Source organism: Balaenoptera borealis, assembly GCF_965194805.1.
Source record: "Balaenoptera borealis genome assembly, chromosome: 15".
In the NCBI taxonomy this organism is placed as follows: Eukaryota; Metazoa; Chordata; class Mammalia; order Artiodactyla; family Balaenopteridae; genus Balaenoptera; species Balaenoptera borealis.
The window spans coordinates 5,893,375-5,917,795 of record NC_138871.1 but is presented as its reverse complement, the minus strand read 5'-3'; the positions used below and the strand labels follow the sequence as shown (position 1 = coordinate 5,917,795).

At 49.9% G+C, this 24,421-nt stretch overlaps 1 protein-coding gene and 1 long non-coding RNA gene across 6 annotated transcripts in view; one reads left to right on the top strand and one right to left on the bottom strand.

Annotated features, from left to right (window-relative positions):
* Nucleotides 1–24,421, bottom strand: part of TBC1D8 (TBC1 domain family member 8) — a 144,588-nt gene that overhangs the window by 20,405 nt on the left and 99,762 nt on the right. For all 5 annotated transcript variants that reach the window (XM_082357198.1, XM_082357197.1, XM_082357196.1 and 2 more), the window contains 10 exons: nucleotides 12,551–12,758; nucleotides 11,016–11,210; nucleotides 9,932–10,108; nucleotides 8,489–8,639; nucleotides 6,767–6,981; nucleotides 5,807–5,924; nucleotides 2,978–3,263; nucleotides 2,072–2,201; nucleotides 1,837–1,935; nucleotides 1,191–1,259 (listed from right to left, as the gene is read on the bottom strand). In XM_082357198.1, the coding sequence (XP_082213324.1) occupies nucleotides 1,191–1,259; nucleotides 1,837–1,935; nucleotides 2,072–2,201; nucleotides 2,978–3,263; nucleotides 5,807–5,924; nucleotides 6,767–6,981; nucleotides 8,489–8,639; nucleotides 9,932–10,108; nucleotides 11,016–11,210; nucleotides 12,551–12,758 (1,648 nt within the window). The remainder of the gene's footprint in view (nucleotides 1–1,190; nucleotides 1,260–1,836; nucleotides 1,936–2,071; nucleotides 2,202–2,977; nucleotides 3,264–5,806; nucleotides 5,925–6,766; nucleotides 6,982–8,488; nucleotides 8,640–9,931; nucleotides 10,109–11,015; nucleotides 11,211–12,550; nucleotides 12,759–24,421) is intronic.
* LOC309612015 lies at nucleotides 12,768–16,095 on the top strand. The gene is made up of 2 exons (XR_014234888.1): nucleotides 12,768–14,811; nucleotides 15,508–16,095. It is a non-coding gene; the product is annotated as an uncharacterized lncRNA (long non-coding RNA).

The following is a 24,421-nucleotide window of genomic DNA, read 5'->3' as shown; positions in this document are numbered from 1 at the left end:
GTGTTAATGACAGCATCAAGGGAAAACAGAACATAAACTAGCAGGCAGACCAGCCACAGAAACACAAGAATATGTACACACGTCATGTGGGTGAGGTTATGATTAAAAAGTATTTGAGGTGATACAGGGAATTATGTTCAATATCTTGTAAAAACCTATAATGAAAAAGAATATACATATGGGACTTCCCTGGTGGTCCAGTGGCTAAGACTCCACGCTCCCCATGCAGGGGCCCGGTTCGATCCCTGCTCAGGGAACTAGATCCCACGTGCATGCCGCAACTAAAGATCCCGCATGTGGCAACTAAAAAAAAAAAAAGATCCCGCACACGGCAACAATAAAGATCCTGCGTGCCGCAAGTAAGACCAGCCACAGCCAAATAAATAAATAAATATTAAAAAAAAAAAGAATATATATACATATAACTGAATCACTGTGCTGTATACCAGAAACTAACACAACGTTGTGAATCAACTATACTTCAATTTTAAAAAATAATAATAGAAAAAAGTATACGAGGTGATAATTTCAATAAGGGTCACTGTTGCATCCACTATTTTTTTTTGTATTTTTTAAAATAAATTTATTTATTTTTGGCTACATTGGGTCTTTGTTGCCGTGCGCGGGCTTTCTCTAGTCGTGGTGAGTGGGGGCTACTTCCCATTGTGGTGCGCAGGCTTCTCATTGCGGTGGCTTCTCTTGTTGCGGAGCACGGGCTCTAAGGCGCACGGGCTTCAGTAGTTATGGCTCGCAGGCTCAGTATTTGTGGCTCATGGGCTCTAGAGTACAGGCTTAGTAGTTGTGGCGCACGGGCTTAGTTGCTCCACGGCATGTGGGATCTTCCCGGACCAGGGATCGAACCCGGGTCCCCTGCACTGGCAGGCGGATTCTTAACCACTCCACCACCAGAGAAGTCCCTGAATCCGCTACTGACTGGGGACTCGGCCTAGGGCAGTGAAGGACGTGTCACCAGCACTGAGGGCCTCTCAGCCGAGCGCACCAGCATCCGTGCTCGGGCCCAGCAGGAACGGCCAAGCCTGAGCTGGCCGTGGGGCCGCTCCAGCCTCGCTGCCACCCAACAGGCACATGCTGACCCCTCCAGCTTCTGCACCCTCCCGCAGGCAGGCGATGACATCAGCTGGGGCCTGGCTTGGGGCCTGTCACTCCCTCACCCTCCCAGATTTTCCTACCTTGAATAAATCGTAGAGTTCCTCTAGGTCTTCTGGAAGGACTGAGACTTCTGGGATAACGACTCGGAGCTTGAGGAAAGAACAAACCGTCACGGAGTGAACTCTCTGCCCGCCCCCGGGAGGATCAGAGGCCGAGAGGGCGCGTCCCGCTGGGGTGGACGCCAGGCGCCCAGCTCCTCCCGGGACAGAGTCTGTTCCCAGCACAGAGATCACTTTATGGCGACTCTCTCAGGGCTTTTCTGATTCACACATCCGTGACTCAGGACAAGCATTTAAGTCCTAATGGGAGTAAACACTAGCAAGGCTCGAGCTTGGGCAGGAAGTTCCCCCTGCATAACCATCAACACTGCAGGCCCTCGGTGCCAGGCATGTTCTATATCGTCCCTCATTTAAGCCCATACGGTGGGTAGTATTATCCTCATTTTACAATCGGGGAGACCGAGGCTCACAGGGGTTGGTTTGCTCACAATCTGTCTGACTCTCAAACTAAACCCACGCTGTTTCTCCACCAGCTCACCCCTGTCAAGTTGTTAATTCAATGCAAAAAAAAAAGCTGGCTTTCTCCTGTTAGGAGACCAGCAGGGGACGCAGCCCAGGTCAGCACCTGGCCGCCAGGAGCCGTGGTTCTCAGGAGGCCTCTACTCACCACGTTCTGCTTTGTGGTGTCTTCGTGGCCCTGGAGGACCCTCATCCTGTGCTTGCAGCGCATGTGCTCAATCTGAGCCACAGACTGGTCTCCGAATTTCTGCGGGGAACGAAGGGATCACTCACTCACACAATCCCTTATGCGTCCATACAGGAAACAGAGGTAGCCTGGAAAACCTCCCTGGAAGCCCATCTCCCAAGAGAGCTGGGGCGGGGCAGGGATGGGGCGCCGGTACCTCGTAGGAGTCCCGGATCAGGTCGGCGATGTCGGTCACAGGACAGGGCTCCTGGCCATCCGAGAAAAAGGCATGGTGGCTGCCTAGCCGGGGTCCAGGGCTGTCCTCGCTCTTGATGTGATCCAGAAACCTGGGCACCCCACCCACCGGAAAAGCACAGGGTTACCCTCCCCTGGGCACCGTGCGACACCTGCCACCTTCCAGGGGCCCCCGGCCACGTGGCAGCAACTGTCACACCAGCTCGTCTGCCTCCAAACGCTGGGAGGAGGGCCAGGCAGCCGCTGCTACACTCGTTTTAGAGAAAACGAGAGACGTGCGCGAAGCCAGACCTGTGGACCTGGGCGCCACGGGAAGGTTTCCAGGGGTCTGTGACTCTCCAGTGACATAAATACAAAATCCTGTGCATACTGCAATTTTAAGCTTCCACGGTGTTCGGAAAAGGAACTTCTCATTTGTCAGCCAGCTTGCCCTCAGCTCCAAGGGGACCCAGGTGCCCGTCCTCAGCTTCGCGGGACTTTGCCGTCCCTGCAACACACCATCCCCTACGCACAGAACGTCCAAATCCTCCAGCCGGCGGCCTGAGGCCCACGTTTCCCCGTGTCCGCCTGCCCGCCCCCGTTCAAGGCCACTCTGAGTCCCTCTAGACTCAGGACGCTTGAACCTGCTCAGAGAAAGGCACCGGTACCCTCGCCCCTCCTGCCTCTCTCTCACTTGGTGGGGAGGAGCGAGGGAAGGCAGACTCCTCACCGCACACGGTGACGGGGCTGCCTGATGGCCTGGCCCCGGGGGCACGCGGGGTGACGAGTGGCAGAGCGGAAGCACTCGCACAGCGACAGCCCGGCCGCCTGGACCCGCCGCCTGGCTCCCGGAGTCCCGCTGCTGCCCCTCCACCCCAGCGGCCCCCACCTGCTGAGGACCATCAAGGCCTGGCTGTCGTCCTTGCTGCTGCACAGGTCTTCGGCGTTGGCCTCCAGCACGGCCAGCCCCAGCTGGAAGATGGCCTTGACGCCATCGTAGAAGAAGCAGTCGACCACGCTCACCGCGCTCTCCAGGGGCATGGTGCTGAGGAACAGCGTCAGGAACCAGGACAGGGAGATGGACGCCAGGGCCGAGAGGTCGTGCATGTGCTCCGCCAGCTCGGGGAGCTGCTCCTCGATGAGCTCCTCGAAGACCGACTGGTCCACCTGGGCCCCTGGGAAAGGAGGCCGCAGACGTGTGGCTGGGGAGAGAGTCACTCCCTCCAAAGTCAGCCCCCAATTAAAACGACTCTGAGATACGCACAACGATGAAACGGGACTGGAGGCCAGAAAAGGACTCACACTTAGTTCACTGGTTTTTGATGTTTTGACCAAGGGAATTCTATGGGGAAAGGACAGCATTTTCAAAACATAGTTGTGCACTGGGAATTCCCTGGCGGTCCAGTGGTTAGGACTCGGCGCTTTCACTGCTGTGGGCCCGGGTCCAATCCCTGGTCAGGGAACTCAGATCCTGCAAGCTGCACAGCATGGCCAAAAAAAAAAAAAAAATAGTGCCGAATCAAGTGGATATCTGCATGGCGTGGGGAAGAAAAGAACCTTGCCTCCTACTTCACACCACACAGAAAAATATATTTGAAATGTGTCATGGACTTAAGTATAAAAGCTAATGCTAAAAAACGTCTAAAAGAAGATACAGGAAAAAGGCAAAATTTCTTAGGACACAAAAGCAGTAACCATAGAAAAAAATTATAAATTGGACTTCATCAAGATTAACGACTGGTGTTCTTCAAAAGAGGCCATTAATAAAATTAAAATGCAAACTTCAAACTTGGAGAAAATATTTGCGATACATATACCTGACAGAGGTTTCCTAACCACAATAAAGAACTGATGCAACTTAGTTATAAGAAATCAATAACCAAATCTTTTTCTAAAAAGAGGTAAAATTTGGACATTTCAAAAGTGACGATAAATAAATGGCCAGTAGGCACAGAAAAATAGGTTCAACATCATTAACAATTATCAGAGAAATGCAAATTAAAACCATCATGACATTCCACTTCTTACCCACTAGGATGGCTAAAATTAAAAAGACAATTCCAAGTGCTAACAGGGATGTGGAGCAACTGGAACTCTCACACATTGCTGGTGTGAGATAATATGAAGGCATTTCATCCACTTTAGAAAACTGACAGTTTCTTATAAAGTTAAGGATAGATCTAACTATGACCCAGGAATTCTACTCCTGGGTAAAGACGAAGAAAACTGACAATATACATTCCAAAAAGACTCATACATGAATGTTCATTGCAACTCTACTTATTATAAGAAGAAACTGGAAACTCAAATGTCTATCAACAGGTGACTGGATGAACAAATCATGGTATGAATGTACAGTGAAATACTACTCAGCAATGAAAAAGAACTGCTGATGCACCAACAACGTTGCGTTGTGCGAAGGAAGCCAGAACATTCTCTATTATTATGTTTATTCCAAGCTCAAAAATAGGCCAAGTTCATCTGTGGTGACAGAAGTCAGTACCAAGTGTTGCGTGTGGCAGGGAAGAGGCAGAAGGGAACTTTGTGGGTTATGGAAATGTTCCAAATATTCCACCCTGTACTGCAGTGGTGGTCACATTATCATGGGGGGTCTACTGATCACTGTTGAGTACCATCTGCCCCATAGCAACACTCCTCACCTAATGAGGGCTTGGACAACATGCTTCCCAGTGACCGCGAGGTTCTGGTTATTCCTTGCTGCTCTGTACAACATTAAATACCTCACGCGATATGAAGTGAAAAGGGAAGGAAACCAATTAACCACTCAGGCACAGGAAGGGGGCCGAGGAAGACAGTCAGAGGCCACCAAAAGGCCACCTCCTTCCCAGCCAAGCCCCACCCCACCTTCCTCCCAGCGGTCATCACACTCCCTCGGTTCTTAGACCTCAGCCTTCAAGCATCTTCCTCCTGCCTTGTCCCTACATCCATTCCTTTGCCAAATTCCATCTTGAATTGGTTCTTTTGCTTCTGTTCCCATGGCTGCCGCCCTAATTTTAGACCATCTCCATCTCTCATTCTGGATTACTAAAAAGTGTCCCTAAGAGTACCACCAGGCCAGAGCAATTTTCATGTCCTTTTCTCCACAAGGAGGTTGCTAGACCACAGAGAAGATGCAAATTCCAATGTCAGCCGCACGAAGGACAGCGGCCCAAGTGCTTGAGCACTGACGGGTCAAACACAGGTCTGCCCAGATCCCAGGCAGCCACAATGTGCTTTCTTACGATCAAGCTGTAAGTGAGGCGTTTTCCTCCTCTGCCCTTCACGTCGGCCCCTCAAGCGTGTCCAGTATTGCTCTACTCCCCTCCTCTCCTGTCTACACAAACTCCCTGGGTACCAGGAGCAGACCCCCTCACTTTCCAGGCCTCAGCATCAGTGAAAAACCTCTTTGGTTTTCACTTTTTGAGCCTAGGTTTTTCTTTCCTTAAGTTCAGCTATCCACATAACTCTTTTGTTCTTTATCCAAAATCTGTAAGAGTTTGTGGCAAGAGAGCAATCAGGTTACCACATTCCACCCTTTCGCCAAAACTGTGCAGAGAATTACACCAGTTAGTTTTGCAAATTCAAGAGTCAAAACGGTGTTTGTGCAGAGTCTAGCTGAGTGGCACAGGGGACTTTATAACCAGGACTGGCGATCAACATCTCTGCCCCGGCTCCGTCACTACCCCCGGGTGCAGAGGGGCAGGAAGGAGGCAGTTACCAATGACTCGGTGGTTGAAGTAGTCGGGCAGCATCCGCTCACACACAGCAACCAGCAACCAGAAGGCTTCCTCCTCCTCGGCGTATAGCAGCAGAAGGGAGGTCAGGATGTTCATGGACTGCTCGGGGGGTTCGCAGGGGAGGGGACAGTTACCGACAAGGCCACACAGTGCCGCAGAGACATTCAATAACACACAAGCCCAAGTGATCCACAGAAGTCAAGACTGCATGATGAGAGACCCAGCGCACCCACCCACAGCGACACCGAGCTGGAACGACCGCGGTGTCACGGTGGCCTCACAAGACACACGGGGCTGAGCGACCAGCCACCGCTCCATCCCTGAGCCCGTGGTGTAATGCTGGATTGGGCTGTGGGGCACGCCTCAGGCTCAGATCCCACCCAGCTGTCTCTGTGTCTACGTTCGGACAGAGACACACACACACACTCACCCACTAATTTCGCTTATGCACAGGAAACAAAGCTTAAAATCCTCTGTTTTTAAGGGTCAGTAGCTTCTCTCACCCAGCCTCGTGCTGGGGTTTTATTTTGTGCTTGTTTACCACTCGGAGGGTGTCTTACCTCCACTCGTGGATCCTGGAGGAAAGTGATCCACCCCAAACAGCTTTTTCCTCCCCAAATAGCACTTAAAAAAGAATCCCTATGACCTCTGTACGGTCTGGAGGGAGAAAGCTTCACGGCAGCTTCATCGATACCGTCCTGCAGTGGAGGCCCGGAGGCGTGAAGGCTGCACGGCCTCCCGCGGACAGAGGCCCAGCCCGTGCAGCGCTCTCCCCGGGCACTGGGTAACGTTGCTCCTCCTGCATCATCAGCCTGACTACACGAGGTTGATTCCCTCCACACGACAGTCCTCAGTACAGACAGCCAAGAACACAGCACCCGAGGCCTGGGTGGTGGCCCGGGACGGGGGCTGTGAACTTCACCCCGCAGCGCACAGCTCACCTGGCAGTACCCGATTCTGGGGTTCCGGTGGGCATAGGCCGTCAGGACTCTCCTCAAAGCAGCGATCCCCGTTTCGTTTTGGAAGGCGGGGTGCTCCGGTAAGGAGCGATGCAGGTCCCGTTCTATCTCCTCTGTCACCAGGCAACACTTTCCCATGGACTCCTCCACCAGGTTGCCATAGTAACCGGGATGCGAGGCGAGGTCAGTGACGGCATCTGATGATTTAAAAGTAACGTTTCAAGGGGGACTGATTACCAGGAGAGAGTCCACGTGGGGAGGGGCCTGTCCAGTCAGAGGACCTCAGTGGGGTCCTGCTACCTGAGGGACATAAAAAATAGTCTGAGACTACACACAACCAAAAGGAACTTCAGTTCTGCTAAAAAGAAAAAAGAAAAAAAGAAATAACATGGCTTTTCTAAGAATAACCCTATAGACAGGGGGGAAGAGCTCACACTAGAAATAGCTTTATTACTATGCTTTTAATAAGTTGAATTCCCTGGTAACAGAACTGTGTGTGTGTGTGTGTGTGTTCACGTTCACTAAAGAGACCTAGAGGATGTCACCCCAGTGGCAACAGCAGGTGTCAACTCTAGGTGGTGGGATTGTGAGCCGAGTCACTTTCTTTGCTGCTCCATATGAATATGGATTGTTTTTATTAAATACAAAAGTACCCTCATCTGACAGAGGAAGGGCTTCACTGGCGTGCTGTTGGTGGGCAGCGAGAGAGACAGGCCGGGAGGCAGCGGGGAGACTCGGCCTGTGCAACAAGGTGAGCGCTGGGGGGAGGAGGACCAGTAAACCCCCGCTCAGTAGCACCACCGCCCAGGAGCTGGACAGCAGCGGGGCCGGGGCTGGGCCTCTCGGGCTGCAGAGGAGAGGGGCTGGGCGACTTCGGGGAGAGACGGGGAAGAGGGAGGAGAGAGGTGACGGAGGGGGAGGCCGACTGAGGGAGGGACAGGGACAGGGGAGCGGGGAGGAGGGGTCCCCAGGCCTAGCCTCCGGGAGAGCACAGCAGGGCCCCCGGGGGAGGCGGAGCCCCGGCCACCCCGCCCCTAGCACCCCGAAAGGGGCAGCGGTCACACTGTCCTGGACCGCAGGGCCTTCCCTTCTTGCTGGCAGGGCCCCAGCCGCTCCCCCGAGCGGCACCCGACGGCTGACAGAGAAATGCCTGCTTGGAACGCCTCTGGGGACCTTGGCCCCAGTCTCAGCTCATCCGTCAGCGAGTGTCCTGATGAGAGATGTCCAATGGCAGCAGAGTCCCCGGTGCAGCGGTGCAGGAGGAGGACGCAGGCAGGAGAGAAAACCCTGCGGCCCTGCCTCGTGGGGACGCTGCGGGCCCTCCACAGAGGGGCGACCGAGGGAAGTGCGCACTGAGGGATTCACTACAACACACGCAACTGAACAACTTCTGAAGGTGTTCTCGTTTCGTCGACCTCAGGACTCACGTCCTAGAAGGACACTGCACGTCAAGGGCGTCCTGAACAGAGTTCTGAGGACAACGAAGAGACTCATAAAGTCATTTCTACAGGAGAGGCGACCACTTGGCCAGACCCTGCACTGACCCAGGACATCACGGCCAACACGGGAAGGTCCTAGGTCCCCGGTCGGGCACGTCACAGGCAGAGGGGACCCGTCTGCACACACACACTGCCCAGGTCGGGGCCTTTGTCCCGTGTCTGCTCCAGAAATGAAAGTCGGCCTGGAGACCCCAGAAATGCTCACCAGAGAAAAGGAGCCAGAGTTTGCCGCGTAACGACTCGGGGATCCCCATGGCCACCAGCTTCCGGATCTTCTCCGTCCGGAACATGCACACGGTCCTGCCGTACTCCACGAAGTGGTCGTTCCACAGTCGCATCTTGATCTGTTCTCTGGACTGCAAGTGGAAACACGCTGCATGTACAAAGAAGGTCGTCCGCACCTTCCACAACCCGTCACAGAGGGGCGCTCCTTCTGCTGACAGAGGGACCAACAGGGACAGGCAATTCGCTCGGCAGATACTGCTGAACCTCCACCAGGCACAGAGGATGTAAAGGTCACCAGCCCTTCAGGGGTTCGGGGCCCAGTGGAAGCACTGACACAAATACTGATAAAATGTCCAGAGCAGATGGGAGGGGGGGCAGGGCGGGGTGGAGAAGCCTCTCCGGATGCTGACACCAAGCCAGCTGCCGAAACAGGTCAGCTCAGAGGGCAGAGGGGAGCAAGGGGCTCTCACGATTTGCCTGAACTTCCTGACAGCCAGAGGAAAAACTGCCAACCCGAAAAACTTACATCGTTCTCATCAGCAGAGATGGAAAAGATACGATGTCTCTAGGTGACTGAAAATCCTTTAAAATTATGGATTTTTAAAATCCTTTAGAATTCCTAGCTGGCAGGAATTTTTAGTGCCTTTTAAACAGATGTTTATATATGCTTTTAATTATCTGTATTCTCTAGTAATGGGAGACGTTTACAGAATACTGACGTTACATACAGTCAATATTCTTACGTGTTTCATCGAGCATTCATTGAGCATCTCTGTAAAGTACATCAGAAGGCTCGGTTCTGAATGAATAAAGCTAACGATCTATGATCCACGAGCCATTAAGCGGCCAAGGGGCAGCAATCGTGTTCACGGCCACCCTGGTACTCACGGTCCCAACACAGCACCCCTCCTGCCAGGGCACCATCTCAGAGCATGATTTCTAGTCTATTTACCATACAGGCATTGCCCTCAGACTCTCCCTACAGAGGAGAAAACTATATAAATGTGACAAAAGTATTTTTAGTTCAGTAAAACTAGAAGACAGCCAGGGTACAAAAAAGAAACACTGTACCAAAGAGCCACACAGACACCACTGGATAAAAGGAGATAGACTTGTTCTGCACCTGGAAACCCCACAAGGGACGGCGTGGACGGATGCCACCTGAGGGGCAGGTGGGGAGAGCCATGGCCCTCGGACGTCCCACCACATCCTTCACCCACCGGGACGCGCTCAGGCCACTAGCACCACTGACCACTTCCCCTTTTTGCCAATGAGGCAAAGAGGGCGCATCATGTGTCCCCAGGTTGCCTGGTAACCTGTGCCACGCCAGGCCCACCCTCCAGGGCCTGCGGGAAGCCACGCCCCTGACACCTCCGCCTATGCCCGGCGGCGGCGGCGGCGAGGGCGGAGCCTCATCACCCACCAGTCTCGAGTCGGGGCTCTGGCTGCCCGACCGCCGGAAACCGGCGACCAGGGCCTCGGGGTGCAGCTGCGGGCTCATCTCTTTCTCCCTTTCCTCGCTATTTTGAGAAGACACCATCTCAATACGCCCAAACCTGTGGTCACCCCACATGCTTGTTGAATGAAACACAGATGAAGTCTGCATGGGGAGAAAAAAGAAAATGAGAGAGAAGTCACTGCCTTCGTTATAAGACAGTCTTTGTTTTGCCTTTGGATGCATGAGCTTATTAACAAACACGCCTCTCTGTTTAGGACTTACGGGAAAAACAGACTAACACTAGACCCAACAGATCTGATCCTCAGTAAGGAATGTGGTCCACACAGCGCTTTCCCAGCAAGGCTGTTCATGGCACACAGAGCACGGCCCCAGTGGGGATGGGAAAGCACCATCGCGCCCTCAGCTTCCAGAATTGAGGATGGCCATCTCGAGAAAACTGCTCTCGGGTACTGAGAGACTTTCCCTCCTTTCCTCCTATCACTACTTGGATGAAAAGAGGTCCAGAAAGAAGGGGGATGGGTGTGAAAGAATTAGGGACTAGGTCCCAGCAGATCCAGGTCTATTTTTGCAGCTGTCCCATCTTAAAGACGATGCAACATCTCTTTCGGCAACTTACATCTGCTCCCAAATAACATCATCCCCTCCAACCTCGGGGGGATGGGGAGGGGGCACTGACCTCTCTAACTGGTAAAGAGGGTGTCCACTCACCTGTGGGTTGATTCCCCATCAAACCCTCCGACCTCTGAGGGGGTGGCCTGTCAATCCCTCTGACACGTGGGTATACCCCCTCTTATCCCTGTAACCTGTCGGGGGTGCAACCTGTGGGTGAGTCCCATCCACCCTCCAACCTGCCACACCCACTCAGGACACCGGTGCGTCAGAGATGATACCACACTGTCTGCTACACGGACCCAATCATTGCTAACATTTTTCTGGTACCCAAGTGGATCATCGTTACGTGCACACCCCTTTGGAGACCCCTGCCCTCGAGGTGCTGAAAAAAAGGGGTTTGCAATTTACGGGATCCCACGGTTTCCAAGGATCATACCAGGTCCTCATCCCCCGTGGTGTCATAGAGCACGGGGTGGTCGGCGTGCACCTGCTTCAGCCTCGCCAGCAGACTCTCCACCAGGCTGTCGCGATCCGCGAGCTCAATGAACTGGAAGGCCATCTTGCTCCTGATACTGACAATGATGGGGTTCGGCAGCAGACTCGTGTCCTCCATCTTCTCAATGCTCACGACCTGTTACAAACAATCACGCGCACAGAGGCACAGCAAGAGAGAAGACGGGCAGGCGTGTAACTGCGTATTCGGAAAATATCCCGAGAGAGAAGGCAAAACCCAGTAACTGCAATAAGGAACTGGTACGAAGTTAGAAAGTACGGAATGCGGCATATGCACCACGGCGCAAAGTGGGAGCAACTCAAGTGCCCCTGGCGGGATGAACGCGTGAATGGATAACCAAAACACGGGCTCTGCATACAGTGGAATATTATTCAGCCTTAAAAGGGATGGATATTCCGGCAGGTGCTACAGTCTGGATTCACCTTGAGGACGTTATGCTAAGTGACATAAGCCGGTCACAAAAGGGCAAATACTGTAGGATTTCACTGATACGAGGGACCTAAAGGAGTCAGATTAATAGAGACAGAAAGCAGAGTGGTGGGTCCCCGGGGCTGGGGGAGGGGAACAGGAAGCTACTGTTTAATGGGGATAGTGTTTCAGTTTGGAAAGATGAAAAAATTCTGGTGATGGTTGCACAACAGTGTGAATGTACCTAATACCAGTGAACTGTAACAGTTTAAAATGGTTAAAATGGTAAATGTTATGTATACATTACCACAGTTAAAAAAAAAAAAAACTACATAAGGCAATCCAGGATTTCTTGCTCCACTCATAAGTAGGAATATTTGTAAAATGAAGACACCTGCTGCAGAAAAATGGAGGTCAATCACATGAATGAAAAAATTGAGTTTTTCTGAATAGTGCTTAGTTCATATGTTAATAGCAAGAATCTGGAAGTCCTGAGGTGTGACAGAGCCGTGGGTCCTGTCACAGGCCGACATGCCCTGAAACCACAGCACTGAGGCTTGTCAGATGTGGAAGCAGACTCCATTTCCAAGAAGAGAATTGTGGAATTTTACAGTTGAAAGGAAGCATTTTTCTAAATTTTTACCTAAAGTTCCAGGAGGGTATAAAAACCAAGCAATCTGACATTTATTTTCAAAAGATGATGCTTTTTGTAAGTCCCCTTTTTTTCTTTTCCCTTTTGTGGGTGAAAGGGAAGGATTCATCCCTAAGGGCTGCTGGAAAAGCTTTCATTGCTAAGCAGGTACTTTATAATAACAGCTTTATCAATAGTGCGGAGGCCAGGGTGCCCTGTTCTCACCATTCAGGTCTATGCAAATTTCAGGTTGCCAGGCAACAACAGAACAAGCAAAGGCCCCTGGTCAATTCAGACCATGCATCTCTCCAGACCCGCCCATCCTGGGTGGCAGAGCCTTATAGCGTGAGCATGCACCCCCTCCAACGTCCCGTCTCACGGCAACCACGGTTCCCCGGCAGGAGGAAGGCAGGCCTACCTCTCGCAGCGGGAGGATGACTTTGCAGCAGCCAGCTTCCTTGCTGGCAAAGCACACGTAACTGTCGGAGGTGAACATCCGCCCGGCGGTGTGACAGCGGCTGAACGGGGTCCAGAGGGAACAGTCCAGGACGGCGTGCAGCTTCTCCCGCCTCGGCAGCCTGAAGAAGGCCCGGAAGAACTCGTTCTGCGCCCTGGCTTCCAGGTCCCTGGCGAAGGACGGAGGGGAGAGAGAGAGAGGCAGGAACAGTGACCGAACACACTCGATTATGGAGGAAAACACTCTTAACCCCCCGGCACAACCTGACATAGAAGGGGATGCAGAAAGGTCCTCCGCAGGGCACCCCCCATACCCTGAATCTCGGCTCTCAAACCCAATCAAGCAACAAGGCAGCCAAATCACAACATTTAAAAATACCAAGGAATTTATGTCATAACCCAGAATTTTAGGAGAGGAAAGATTCCAAAGAACAGAAGTAAAAACTTGTCTTTGTCACAGGAAATAAGCGTTCTAGATTTATCTGACAGAATTAGACTTTGCTCAGAGTCAAAATACGACCTCGTAGCTTCCTTATTAACTGTGCACCCCTGGATGAGACTTGGTGTCTCATCCTGACATCTGTAAAATGGAAATAACACCTGAACTTCCTGCTTCAGGGGATCCCTGTGAATATAAGATGACGTCCACAGTATTGTAAAAGAGAAAAAGCAGGTTAGAAATAGCATCTACGGTATGATCTCATTTACATAAATTCTAGAAAATCTGCAGAAAGTGACACGTAGAAAGACTTTCCCTAAAATGTTAACAGTGGTTATCTCCGCATAGTGGGATTGCTGCTTTCCACTCTGATTCTGCTTAAATTTTCCACCTGACTACATATTAGCTTTAAAAAAAAAAATTAAGGTATTTTCTTCTAGGAAAAGAACAAATCTTCAAACGTTGCGTAAATGCAAGGTATTAAACTCCACACCCGGGACTCTGCAAGCACGGCAGCCCAAGTGATTTTTTAGACACAATCTGGTCGTGGAGCCCCTGAGATGGGACCCCACCTCCTTCCCACACAGATGCCTGTTCTGCCCTAGCTCTCATTTCCAACCCAGACCTCATTTCAGACCCTCACACAAGTGTCTTCCCAGGAGACATCATACAGAGATGTGGCAGTCCACGGAATTTACTCTCCAAGCCTCACAAAGAGAAGATACGCACATGTCCAGAAAGCCCTCTGGGCACAGAGAGAAATGATACAAATTCCACAGATCAAGGTGGGTCCAGTCACTGTGTTCCGAAGCTGCAGCTCCTTAAATACCTGCTACAACGTGGATGGCTGTTTCCAAAGGGACCTGAGCGGTGATGGATGAGTTAAAGAACTTGACTGTGATAATTATTTCACAGGGTATGCAAGTATCAAATGTTCGCGTTTCTAACTTAAATATATGCATTTTTATTTGCAACTTAGAGCTCAATAAAGCAGGAAGAAAAAGAAAAAACTTCAGAACTTCTGACTCAATCTATAAATAGCTTAAAAAAAAAAAACCCCTATCTTTTAGCTTAAAAAAACCTTCTATATGAAAAACTGGAAGATAATCTTTGTGAATTGGTTTACACAAATACTTCCCAGTAGAACCTGAAACACAAACAAAAAAATTAAAAATTGAATTGCATCAAAAATTAAATTTCTGCTCTTGAAAAGTGATGTTAAGATAATGAAAAGACAAGCCACAGGCCATAAAAACTATTGTCAAAAGACATATCTGGAAAAAGGACTTGTATCTAGAATATATCAAGATCTTTTACGATGCAATAGAAAGTGGGCAAACAATTCAGTTTTTTTTTTTAAATGGACAAAAGATGTGAACAGATATGACACCCAGAAAAAAGAGATACAACAAATAAGCAAATAAAAATGTGTTCAATACCATTAAGAAAAAAGGGGAGGAGGGGGTGGCCTGAGCCTCTTCCAGAGAGGAGCTGGGAGAACACGGGAAAGCGCCGTGGATGCCCTAGAAGTTTGTGCTCTGGGAGAATGGAAGGCAAGGCCCCTCCAGGTGAGCACCGACCCCTGAGAGCAGACCTACGTCCAGCACGTGTGACTGGAAAACTTACATCCCTGTCCTCACAGTATGCGGCTCCGGTGGAAGTGAGGCCGGTGCCCCCACCCGTACACGTCCGACACATGTGGCTGCAGCCACTGCCAAATCCAGCTGCTGGCTTTTCCTTCTGGAAGCACATCCCCGCCTCCTGGGGAGATGGCTGGAGCCGAGGTGAGAACAGGGCAAGTAACACGGATCACAGCAGCTTGTGTGGAGCTGCAGGGAGGGTCGGGGGACTTACACGTATATTTACATTGTGCCCAACCCTTCAGACTAAGACTAAGGAGTTCAGTTATCTGAGGCGGATTAAAAACAATCTTTTCTGTTCAGTGCACCTGCTGCGCCAGCTGTCAGCTCGGTTCAGCCCCCTTCTCTACGGCCTCAGCGCAGCTACGCGCAGTGTCTGTTCTCCTTTCAGGGCTGTTCTCCCTTCCCTGTAGAGGTCTGTCTCTCCCACACTCAGTAGCCAGAGCCCAGTGACCTCGAGTTACCAAAAGGAAAGCAGCGGGGGGGGGGGGGGGGGGGGGACTTCCCTAAATTATCTTTCTTCCTCCCTACTAGAAAGCTCTCTTCCAATCCCACCTTGAAATATGAGTTATATGTGATATTTAATGTTCTAACGTAGCTGAGATGACGACACGACACCCTGAGAGATGGGGGACCCACAAGCCCCTCGGGAAGCCCAGCACAAGCCCCAACCCCGCACCCCTGCCAGCCTTGAGGGCCCTTTCCCAGCGGGTGGTCGTTTTGACGCTAAATATATCACCTCCTCTTTCTGAACAGCATCAGAAACAAAGCCCACTGGTCACAACTGGCCTTTCGGACCTTCCAACGCTCAGTAAATATCTCCACTCTTCCTCCATACAGACCACCAGACGCGGGTCATGACCTAACCCTCAGAAAGTGGCAGCCAATCCCAGGCTTGTGGCCCTGGCGGAAGCGCCCTGCGAGGATGGAGTGAGCCGAGACAGCAGCCCCAGAGACACTCCCCGCCCATGGTGCTCACCGCTGGGGGCGGTGGGCACAGGCCACAGAACAGCAGGGGAAGGGGCCACGAGTCATCCTATCTGGATACATGCCGTTTTAGGAACCGGGAACCACGTAGGTTGACCAGAATACAGAGCAGTGGACACCAAGTTTGCTGTCAAAGACGAAACTAACATGTGCAATAGGACATGACAACTATGCAGAAAATTCTAGGCTATATGCACACATTTAAAAAATTCAGGGCACTTCCCTGGTGGCGCAGAGGTTAAGACTCCGCACTCCCAATGCAGGGGGCCGGGTTCAACCCCTGGCCCGGGAACTAGATCCCACACGCATGCCGCAACTAAGAGTTCGCATGCCACAACTAAGGAGCCCATGTGCCGCAACTAAGAAGCCGGCCTGCCGCAACTAAGAAGCCGGCCTGCCGCAACTAAGACCTGATGCAACCAAATAAATAAATAAATAGATTTTTCTTTTTAATTTCAGGTTCCAGTCCTAAGACCTCAGACCCGAGAAATTAAGCAGTAGGTAGTTCTTTTGTTTCTCTGCATAACTTAGAATGAGATTTCTCTCTCCTGGATTAGGTAAAGATGGATCAGAAACAGGTATGGCTCTCTCTCTCCCCCCTCATAACCTTTTCTGAGGGAAGAACTGTGCCGGGCCTCACACCAACTCTCACTCCCTCACATCATTTATCCCACAAAGACAAACCTATGTGAGTCTGCAGACCTACAGCTGCTTCAAGGCCCCATGCTTCCCCAAACTCAGGCTAAGAGACGGGCTGGGGAGGCGTGCAAGGACTTCCCATCCCTGGAGCCACCTCCTGCCTTTCTGGAACACTCAGGGCTCTGCAGCGAGGCTGCCTCACGAAGAAACACAGGGACTGCAGAGGCTCTCAGTTAGGTGCCTGCCTGTGCATTTCAGACTCTGGGAACTACCAAGGACCAGCAATGTAGAAACAAGGCAGAGAGGCCAGACACGTGCTTCTCCTTCCCACCCAAGTCTGCACAGAAAACACTGCCTTTCTCAAGTGTGTGTTTATTCAACACCTCTTTCCCCTGTGTTGCCCCACGAGCATCAATGAAATGACGGCGGCCGTTGCCACGCGGCATCTTGCACAGGGCACACGGCAGCCCAGGACCTCGGGGGACGGGAGGCCAGCCTGGCCCTCAGACAACGGGCAGCCGTGTGAAGGACTCAGCTGACTCCACAGTCCCCCCATGTTCCCTTGAAAATCCACCCCTGCGGCCCTGACAGACCAGGACTCAACAGGCCTGGACACCTATGAGGCTCTTCCAGCTGAGAAGAGCCTCCTGCCGCCATCCTCTGCTCTCCGTCCTGCCCCAGAGAGAGCCAGCGCCCCCCGCCAAGCCCGGAGCAGTGAGGGCCCTGCAGGGAGCGGGGCGCGGGCTTCCCCCAGAACGCGGGCTGGGCCCTCTGGGGCTGCAGAAGCCCCTGGAGAGGACCCTGAGCCAGAATCAGGACGCAAAGTCGACTACATCACACCTGCAAGCCTGGGCCTTCCTAGAGGAAGCACAAGGAGAAGAGCAGGAAAAGGGGTGAATCTGGGTGGGAAAGGCCCCAGAGGGTCTGAAAAGCCAGTCCGCAGAGTGAAGGGTCAGCCAGGTGACGGGGAGGAGGGGTGTCCACTGAGGACATCAACCCCCAAGGCCACCACGGTTCACCTTTAGATACTGACAGCGTGGGAAATGGAGTCCATTTACTGCACTGCCTTGAGTCTCCCTGTAGCATTCTCAGCCAGTCGAAATAAATTTCAATGAAGATTACTGCATTAACTGAGTCTTCCTGTGGCATTCTCAGCGAATCGAAATAAATTTCAATGAAGATTACTGCGTTAACTGAGTCTTCCCGTGGCATTCTCAGCCAGTCGAAATAAATTTCAATGAAGATTACTGCATTAATTGAGTCTTCCTGTAGCATTCTCAGCCAGTCGAAATAAATTTCAATGAAGATGTTATTTAATTTAGACTCAGGGAAGCCCATCACCTCTCCCTTCTCACCCCCCTAAAATAGTAGGCTACACTTTTCTCACCCCATGCTTCACACCTTCAGAATCGATATTTCCTGGTTGAAATATCAGGGCCAATCAATCTGTTCCCTCATTCCCTCCAATCTCCCTCCTGGAAACCCCCTCCCCGGCCTCAGTCCCCCTGCCCCCCTGGATCCTGTAGCTGCACCTGGAGGGTCCCTGGTCCAGGGCGTCCTCTGGGGAGTCCCGCCAGCCCTAATGTGTCCGCCAGACCGCGGTGAGCACGCCCTGGCCCATCATCCCTGCTCTCCTGGGAGGTCTGAGCTCACCCTGCTCTGTACCCCTAAGTCCCAGGGGAGCGACCAAGCTGCAGGCATAACTAATCCGTAATCAGACCCCAAGGCACCTTTTCAAAGCCGTTATCTGGGACTTCCCTGGTGGCAGAGTGGTTAAGAATCCGCCTGCCAATGCAGGGGACACAGGTTCGATCCCTGGTCCGGGAAGATCCCACATGCCACGGAGCAACTAAGCCCGTGTGCCACAACTACTGAGCCTGCACTCTAGAGCCCGCAAGCCACAACTACTGAGCCCGCGTGCCACAACTACTGAAGCCTGTGTGCCTAGAGCCCCTGCTCTGCAACAAGAAAAGCCACCACAATGAGAAATCCAGGCACCACAACGAAGAGTAGCCCCGGCTCACCGCAACTAGAGAAAGCCTGCGCACAGCAACAAAGACCCAACGCGGCCAAAAATAAATACATAAATAAATTTATTTATGTATTTATTTTTTTTAAAAAGCGGTTATCTGGGAAGGGAAGTAAAAATACATCAACAAAAGGGGGCCGGAGGAGCATTCCAGACCCTGTGATTGTACCCTTAGCATGAAGAGACTGTTTTCCTCAACGTTCAACCTGGGCTGTCTTGGCAGGATGTCAAGTTGACTGAGTCATTACCTGTTTATGTCCACAGGCCAATGTCTCCAGGACAGAAAGCTTCAAGCGAGAACCCGCCAGGAACTAGCGGGAATGGCACGCCTTTCACTTGTGGAGGAAGTCACTCAAAGTGCCGTGACCAGTAAAACATGCCATGCACCAGGACTCTGCCATCCATCTCGGGGTCCCAGGCACCCATGGGCCAGGCAGCTCCACCACTGGCCATCACTGGGGTCCTTTCTGCCCTTTCTCTTCTCCCCTTTCTACAAGTTTCCAGGGCTTGGGGCGGGGGGGGGGCGGCGGGGTGGACAGCCTTGTAGAATTCACCTGTTTCTGGAAGATTCCCAACACTGCTGAGTTTTCTTCCAAAATGGATGATTTTTCCCAAAGGGTCTTAAGTGCTACAGACCTTCCACTTTCCTCTCCTTTCCTCATTTCTATCCCAAATTAAAAATGCCACATCTGAAAGTACAGCCGTGCTAGAACATCAGGAAATTTGTGAAGAATCACCTGAGATCCCAAAGCCCAGGGGACTGACCAGAACACAACAGCTATGAGCTGGCCTCCCCTTCCAAAAACCACTTGGTTACAATTCCCTCACCTACACATCTACGTGCAAACATGGTAAAAGAAGTCAAAGCTCTAACTGGTAGTTTCCATGAGCCCTTTAACAAGCTATACAATGGAGATGGGTTTCTTCATCTTTCACAGATCTTTGTAAGCTGGACTAAAAGCACTGAGGTACCAAACTATACAGAGATAGTTGAAGAAACATGGGCAAGAGTGGCTCCCTTGTACTGGGTTGTCTTCTTGAGGCAGGAAATAGCTGGGCCCCAGGCTGAGCAACTGGAGTTGTCCCCTGTGGACAGACACTCCAAAATAGTAGGATCAAGAGAAGAGCTGAGGGGCTTCCCTGGTGGCGCAGTGGTTGAGAGTCCGCCTGCCAATGCAGGGGACACGGGTTCGAGCCCTGGTCTGGGAAGATTCCACATGCCGCGGAGCAACTGGGCCCATGAGCCACAATTACTGAGCCTGCGCGTCTGGAGCCTGTGCTCCGCAACAAGAGAGGCCGCGAGAGTGAGAGGCCTGCGCACCGCGATGAAGAGTGGCCCCCGCTTGCCGCAACTAGAGAAAGCCCTCGCACAGAAACGAAGACCCAACACAGCCATAAATAAATAAAATTAAAAAAAAACACAACTATTAAGAGAAGAGCTGAGCCCTGCCCATACAAGAGATAAAAGGCCACATATTCCTCATTCTCAGAGTCAAGGAGACCCTCCCGACTACACATGCACAGAAAGCCTCCTTGGAAGTCAAAAAGGGAGTGATGTCAACCTACCCATGGGCCTCTTCGCTAGAATCCGCCTTGGCTAAGAGATGCGCACGCACAGATGGGAGGACCCTGAGATCAACAAAATACGGATTCAGAATCAAGCAAAAGCAAGATGATTGGCCAAAGGAAACCTGGAAGAAACGCCCTATAAAAGTGATTCAAACTACCACGGGGGCAAGACTCTCTCTCTCTGAGCCCACCCGGGTGTCTAGCCACATGTACCCTTTTTCCTCCTAATAAACACTTTACTTGTTTCACTCCTTTCCATCTCTTTGTGGGAATTCATTTCTGCACAGCTGAAGGACCAGGGCCTGTCACCGGCCACTGGTCTAGCGGCGAGGAGGATTCAGTGCTCCCACTGCCGTGGCCTGACTTCAATCTCTGGCTGGGAACCGAAAGCCTGCTTCAAGCCACTGCAGGCCAAGGGCACCCGAGATCATTCTCGGCCCTGAGATGAAGCCAGAGACAGTGATGGGAAGCCTGGGGCCAGAGGTACAGGGAGGAGCTGGGGACTGGGAGCCGTAAGACCAAAGGCAGCGCTGGCCCTGGGGTCCCCTGTCATAGGAGTGGTGAGCAGCAGCCCCACCCGACAAAGGAACTCTCAGGTTACCAGAGATGACGCAAAACCAAGTGAAGTTCAGTGGAGTTTTACCCCAAACTCCACTTATATACGCGATCGATTTAAAATATACACACACAGCAGGAAGGGTCTTTGAATTCTTTCTGAACGCATGAAAACTCTTAGACATTGCCATTCAGAGACCATTAATTAGAAAGACACACATTCCCTTAAATGTTCAGAGAAGGCAGTAGACATGTTTAAGGAACAACAGGAATGGTAAAATAGACGAATGATTAAAAAAAAAATAGTTTTAATGACTAGTGGTTCCTAAAAACTTAAACTAGAAATACCATATGATCCAGCAATTCTACTTCTGGGCATGTGACCAAAAGAGCTGAAAGCAGAGTCTCAAAGAGATATTTGCACACCCACGTTCACAGCACCATTATTCACAACAGCCAAAGGTAGAAGGAACACAGTGTCCACTGATGGATACACAGGTAAGCAAAATGCAGTATAAACATACATAGGAATATTATTCAGTCTTAAAAAGGAGGGAGATTCTGATAATCTACAGCGTGGATGAACCTTGAGGACATCAGGTTAAGCAAAGTAAGCCAGTCACAAAAAAGACAAATACTGTAGGATTTCACTACAGGAGGCAGATTCAAAGGGTGGGTGCCAGGGGCTGGGGAAGCAGTGGGGAGTTAGTGTTAATGCAGACAGTTTCAGTTTTGAAAGATAAGAGCTCTAAAGATGGATGGTGGTGATGGTTACACAACAACACGAATGTACTTAATACCACCAAACCATAGTCTTAAAAATGATTGCTAATCATCGGGAAAATGCAAATCAAAACCACAATGAGATATCACCTCGCACATGTCAGAATGGCCATCAGCAAAAAGAATACAAATAATAAATGTTGGCGAGGATGTGGAGAAAAGGGAACCCTCATACCTACCCTCCTACACTGTTAGTGGGAATGTAAATTGGTGCAGCCAATATGGAAAATAGTATGGAGATTCCTCAAAAAACTAAAAACAGAATGACCATATGACCTAGCAATTCCACTCCTGGGTATATATCTGGAAAAAAAACCCAGAAACACTAATTCCAAAAGATACGTGCACCTCAATGTTCATAGCAGTGTTATTTACAATTTCCAAGATACGGGAACAACCTAAGTGTCCATCAACAGATGAGTGGATAAAGATGTGGTGTATGTATACAAGGGAATACTGCTCAGCCATTTAAAAGAGTGAAATTTCGGCTCGCCCTCCACACGGCGCAGGCCACGTGCCAGGGGCGCGTGTGTCACAACGGGGGAACCTGCAGCACCGTCCTCCTGCCGAGGGGTGCCTTCTCCTTCCAGTGTGACTGTGCACTCCATTTCACCACCCGGTTCTGTGAACTGGCCGTGTGGCTGACATGGTCTTCGTGCTCCGGCTAAGTGTCAGGCCTGTGCCTCTGAGGTGGGAGAGTCGAGTTCAGGACATTGGACCACCAGAGACTTCCCGGCCCCACGTAATATCGGCGAAAGCTCTCTCAGAGATCTCCGTCTCAAAACTAAGACCCAGCTCCACACAACAACCAGCAAGCTCCAGTGCTGGACACCCTGCGCCAAACAACTAGTAAGACAGGAACACAACCCCACCCATTAGCACAGAGGCTGCCTAAAATCATACTAAGTTCACAGACACCCCAAAACACACCACCGGACGCGGCCCTGCCCACCAGAAAGACAAGATCCAGCCCCAACCATCAGAACATCAGCACCAGTCCCCTCCACCAGGAAGCCTACACAAGCCACTGAACCAACCTCACCCACTGGGGGCAGACACTAAAAACAACAGGAACTATGAACCTGCAGCCTGCGAAAAGGAGATCCCAAACACAGTAAGTTAAACAAAATGAGAAGACAGAGAAATACACAGCAGATGAAGGAGCAAGGTAAAAACCCATCAGACCAAACAAATGAAAAAGAAATAGGCAGTCTACCTGACAAAGAATTCAGAGTAATGATAGTAAAGAGGATCCAAAACCTTGGAAAAAGAATGGAGAAAATACAAGAAACATTTAACAAGGACCTAGAAGAACTAAAGAGCAAACAAACAATGATGAACAACACAATAAAGGAAATTAAAAATTATCTAAAAGGAATCAATAGCAGAATAACTGAGGGAGAAGAATGGGCAAGTGACCTGGAAGATAAAATAGTGGAAATAACTACCACAAAGCAGAATAAATAAAAAAGAATGAAAAGAATTGCGGACAGTCTCAGAGACCTCTGGGACAACATTAAACGCACCAACATTCAAAATATAGGGGTCCCAGAAGAAGAGAAAAAGAAAGGGTCTGAGAAAATACTTGAAGAGATTACAGTTAAAAACTTCCCTAACATGGGAAAGGAAATAGTCAATCAAGTCCAGGAAGCGCAGAGACTCCAATACAGGATAAATCCAAGGAGCAACACACCAAGACACATACTAATCAAACTATCAAAAATTAAATACAAAGAAAAACCATTAAAAGCAGCAAGGGAAAAGCAACAAATAACATACAAGGGAATCCCCATAAGGTTAACAGCTGATCTTTCAGCAGAAACTCTGCAAGCCAGAAGGGAGTGGCAGGACATATTTAAAGTGATGAAAGGGAAAAACCTACAACCAAGATTACTCTACCCAGCAAGGATCTCATTCAGATTTGATGGAGAAATTAAAACCTTTACAGACAAGCAAAAGTTAAGAGAATTCAGCACGACCAAACCAGCTTTACAACAAATTCTAAAGGAACTTCTCTAGGCAGGAAACACAAGAAAAGGAAAACACCTACAAAAACATACCCAAAACAGTTAAGAAAATGGTAATAGGAACATATATATTGATAATTACCTTAAATATAAATGGATTAAATGCTCCAACCAAAAGACACAGACTGGCTGAATGGATACAAAAACAAGACCCGTATATATGCTGTCTACAAGAGACGCACTTCAGATCTAGGGACACATACAGACTGAAAGTAAGGGGATGGAAAAAGATATTCCATGCAAATTGAAATCAAAAGAAAGGTGGAGTAGCAATTCTCATATCAGACAAAATAGACTTTAAAATAAAGACTATTACAAGAGACAAAGAAGGACACTGCATAATGATCAAGGGATCAATCCAAGAAGAAGATATAACAATTGCAAATGTTTATGCACCCAACATAGGAGCACCTCAATATATAAGGCAAGTGCTAACAGCCATAAAAGGGGAAATTGACAGTAACACAATATAGTAGGGGACTTTAACACCGCACTTTCACCAATGGACAGATCATCCAAAATGAAAATAAATAAGGAAACACAAGCTTTAAATGACATATTAAACAAGATGGACTTAATTGATATTTATAGGACATTCCATCCAAAACCAACAGTATACACTTTCTTCTCAAGTGCTCATGGAACATTCCCCAGGATAGATCATATCTTGGGTCACAAATCAGGCCTTGGTAAATTTAAGAAAACTGAAATCATATCAAGTATCTTTTCCGACCACAATGCTATGAGACTAGATATAAATTACAGGAAAAAAACTGTAAAAAATACAAACACATGGAGGCTAAACAATACACTACTTAATAACCAAGAGATCATTGAAGAAATCAAAGAGAAAATCAAAAAATACCTAGAAACAAATGACAATGAAAACACGATGACCCAAAACCTATGGGATGCAGCAAAAGCAGTTCTAAGAGGGAAGTTTACAGCAATACAATCCTACCACAAGAAACAAGAAACATCTCAAATAAACAACCTAACCTTATACCTAAAGCAATTAGGGAAAGAAGAACAAAAAAACCCCAAAGTTAGCAGAAGGAAAGAAATCATAAAGATCAGATCAGAAAAAAATGAAAAAGAAATGAAGGAACCAATAGCAAAGATCAATAAAGCTAAAAGCTGGTTCTTTGAGAAGATAAACAAAATT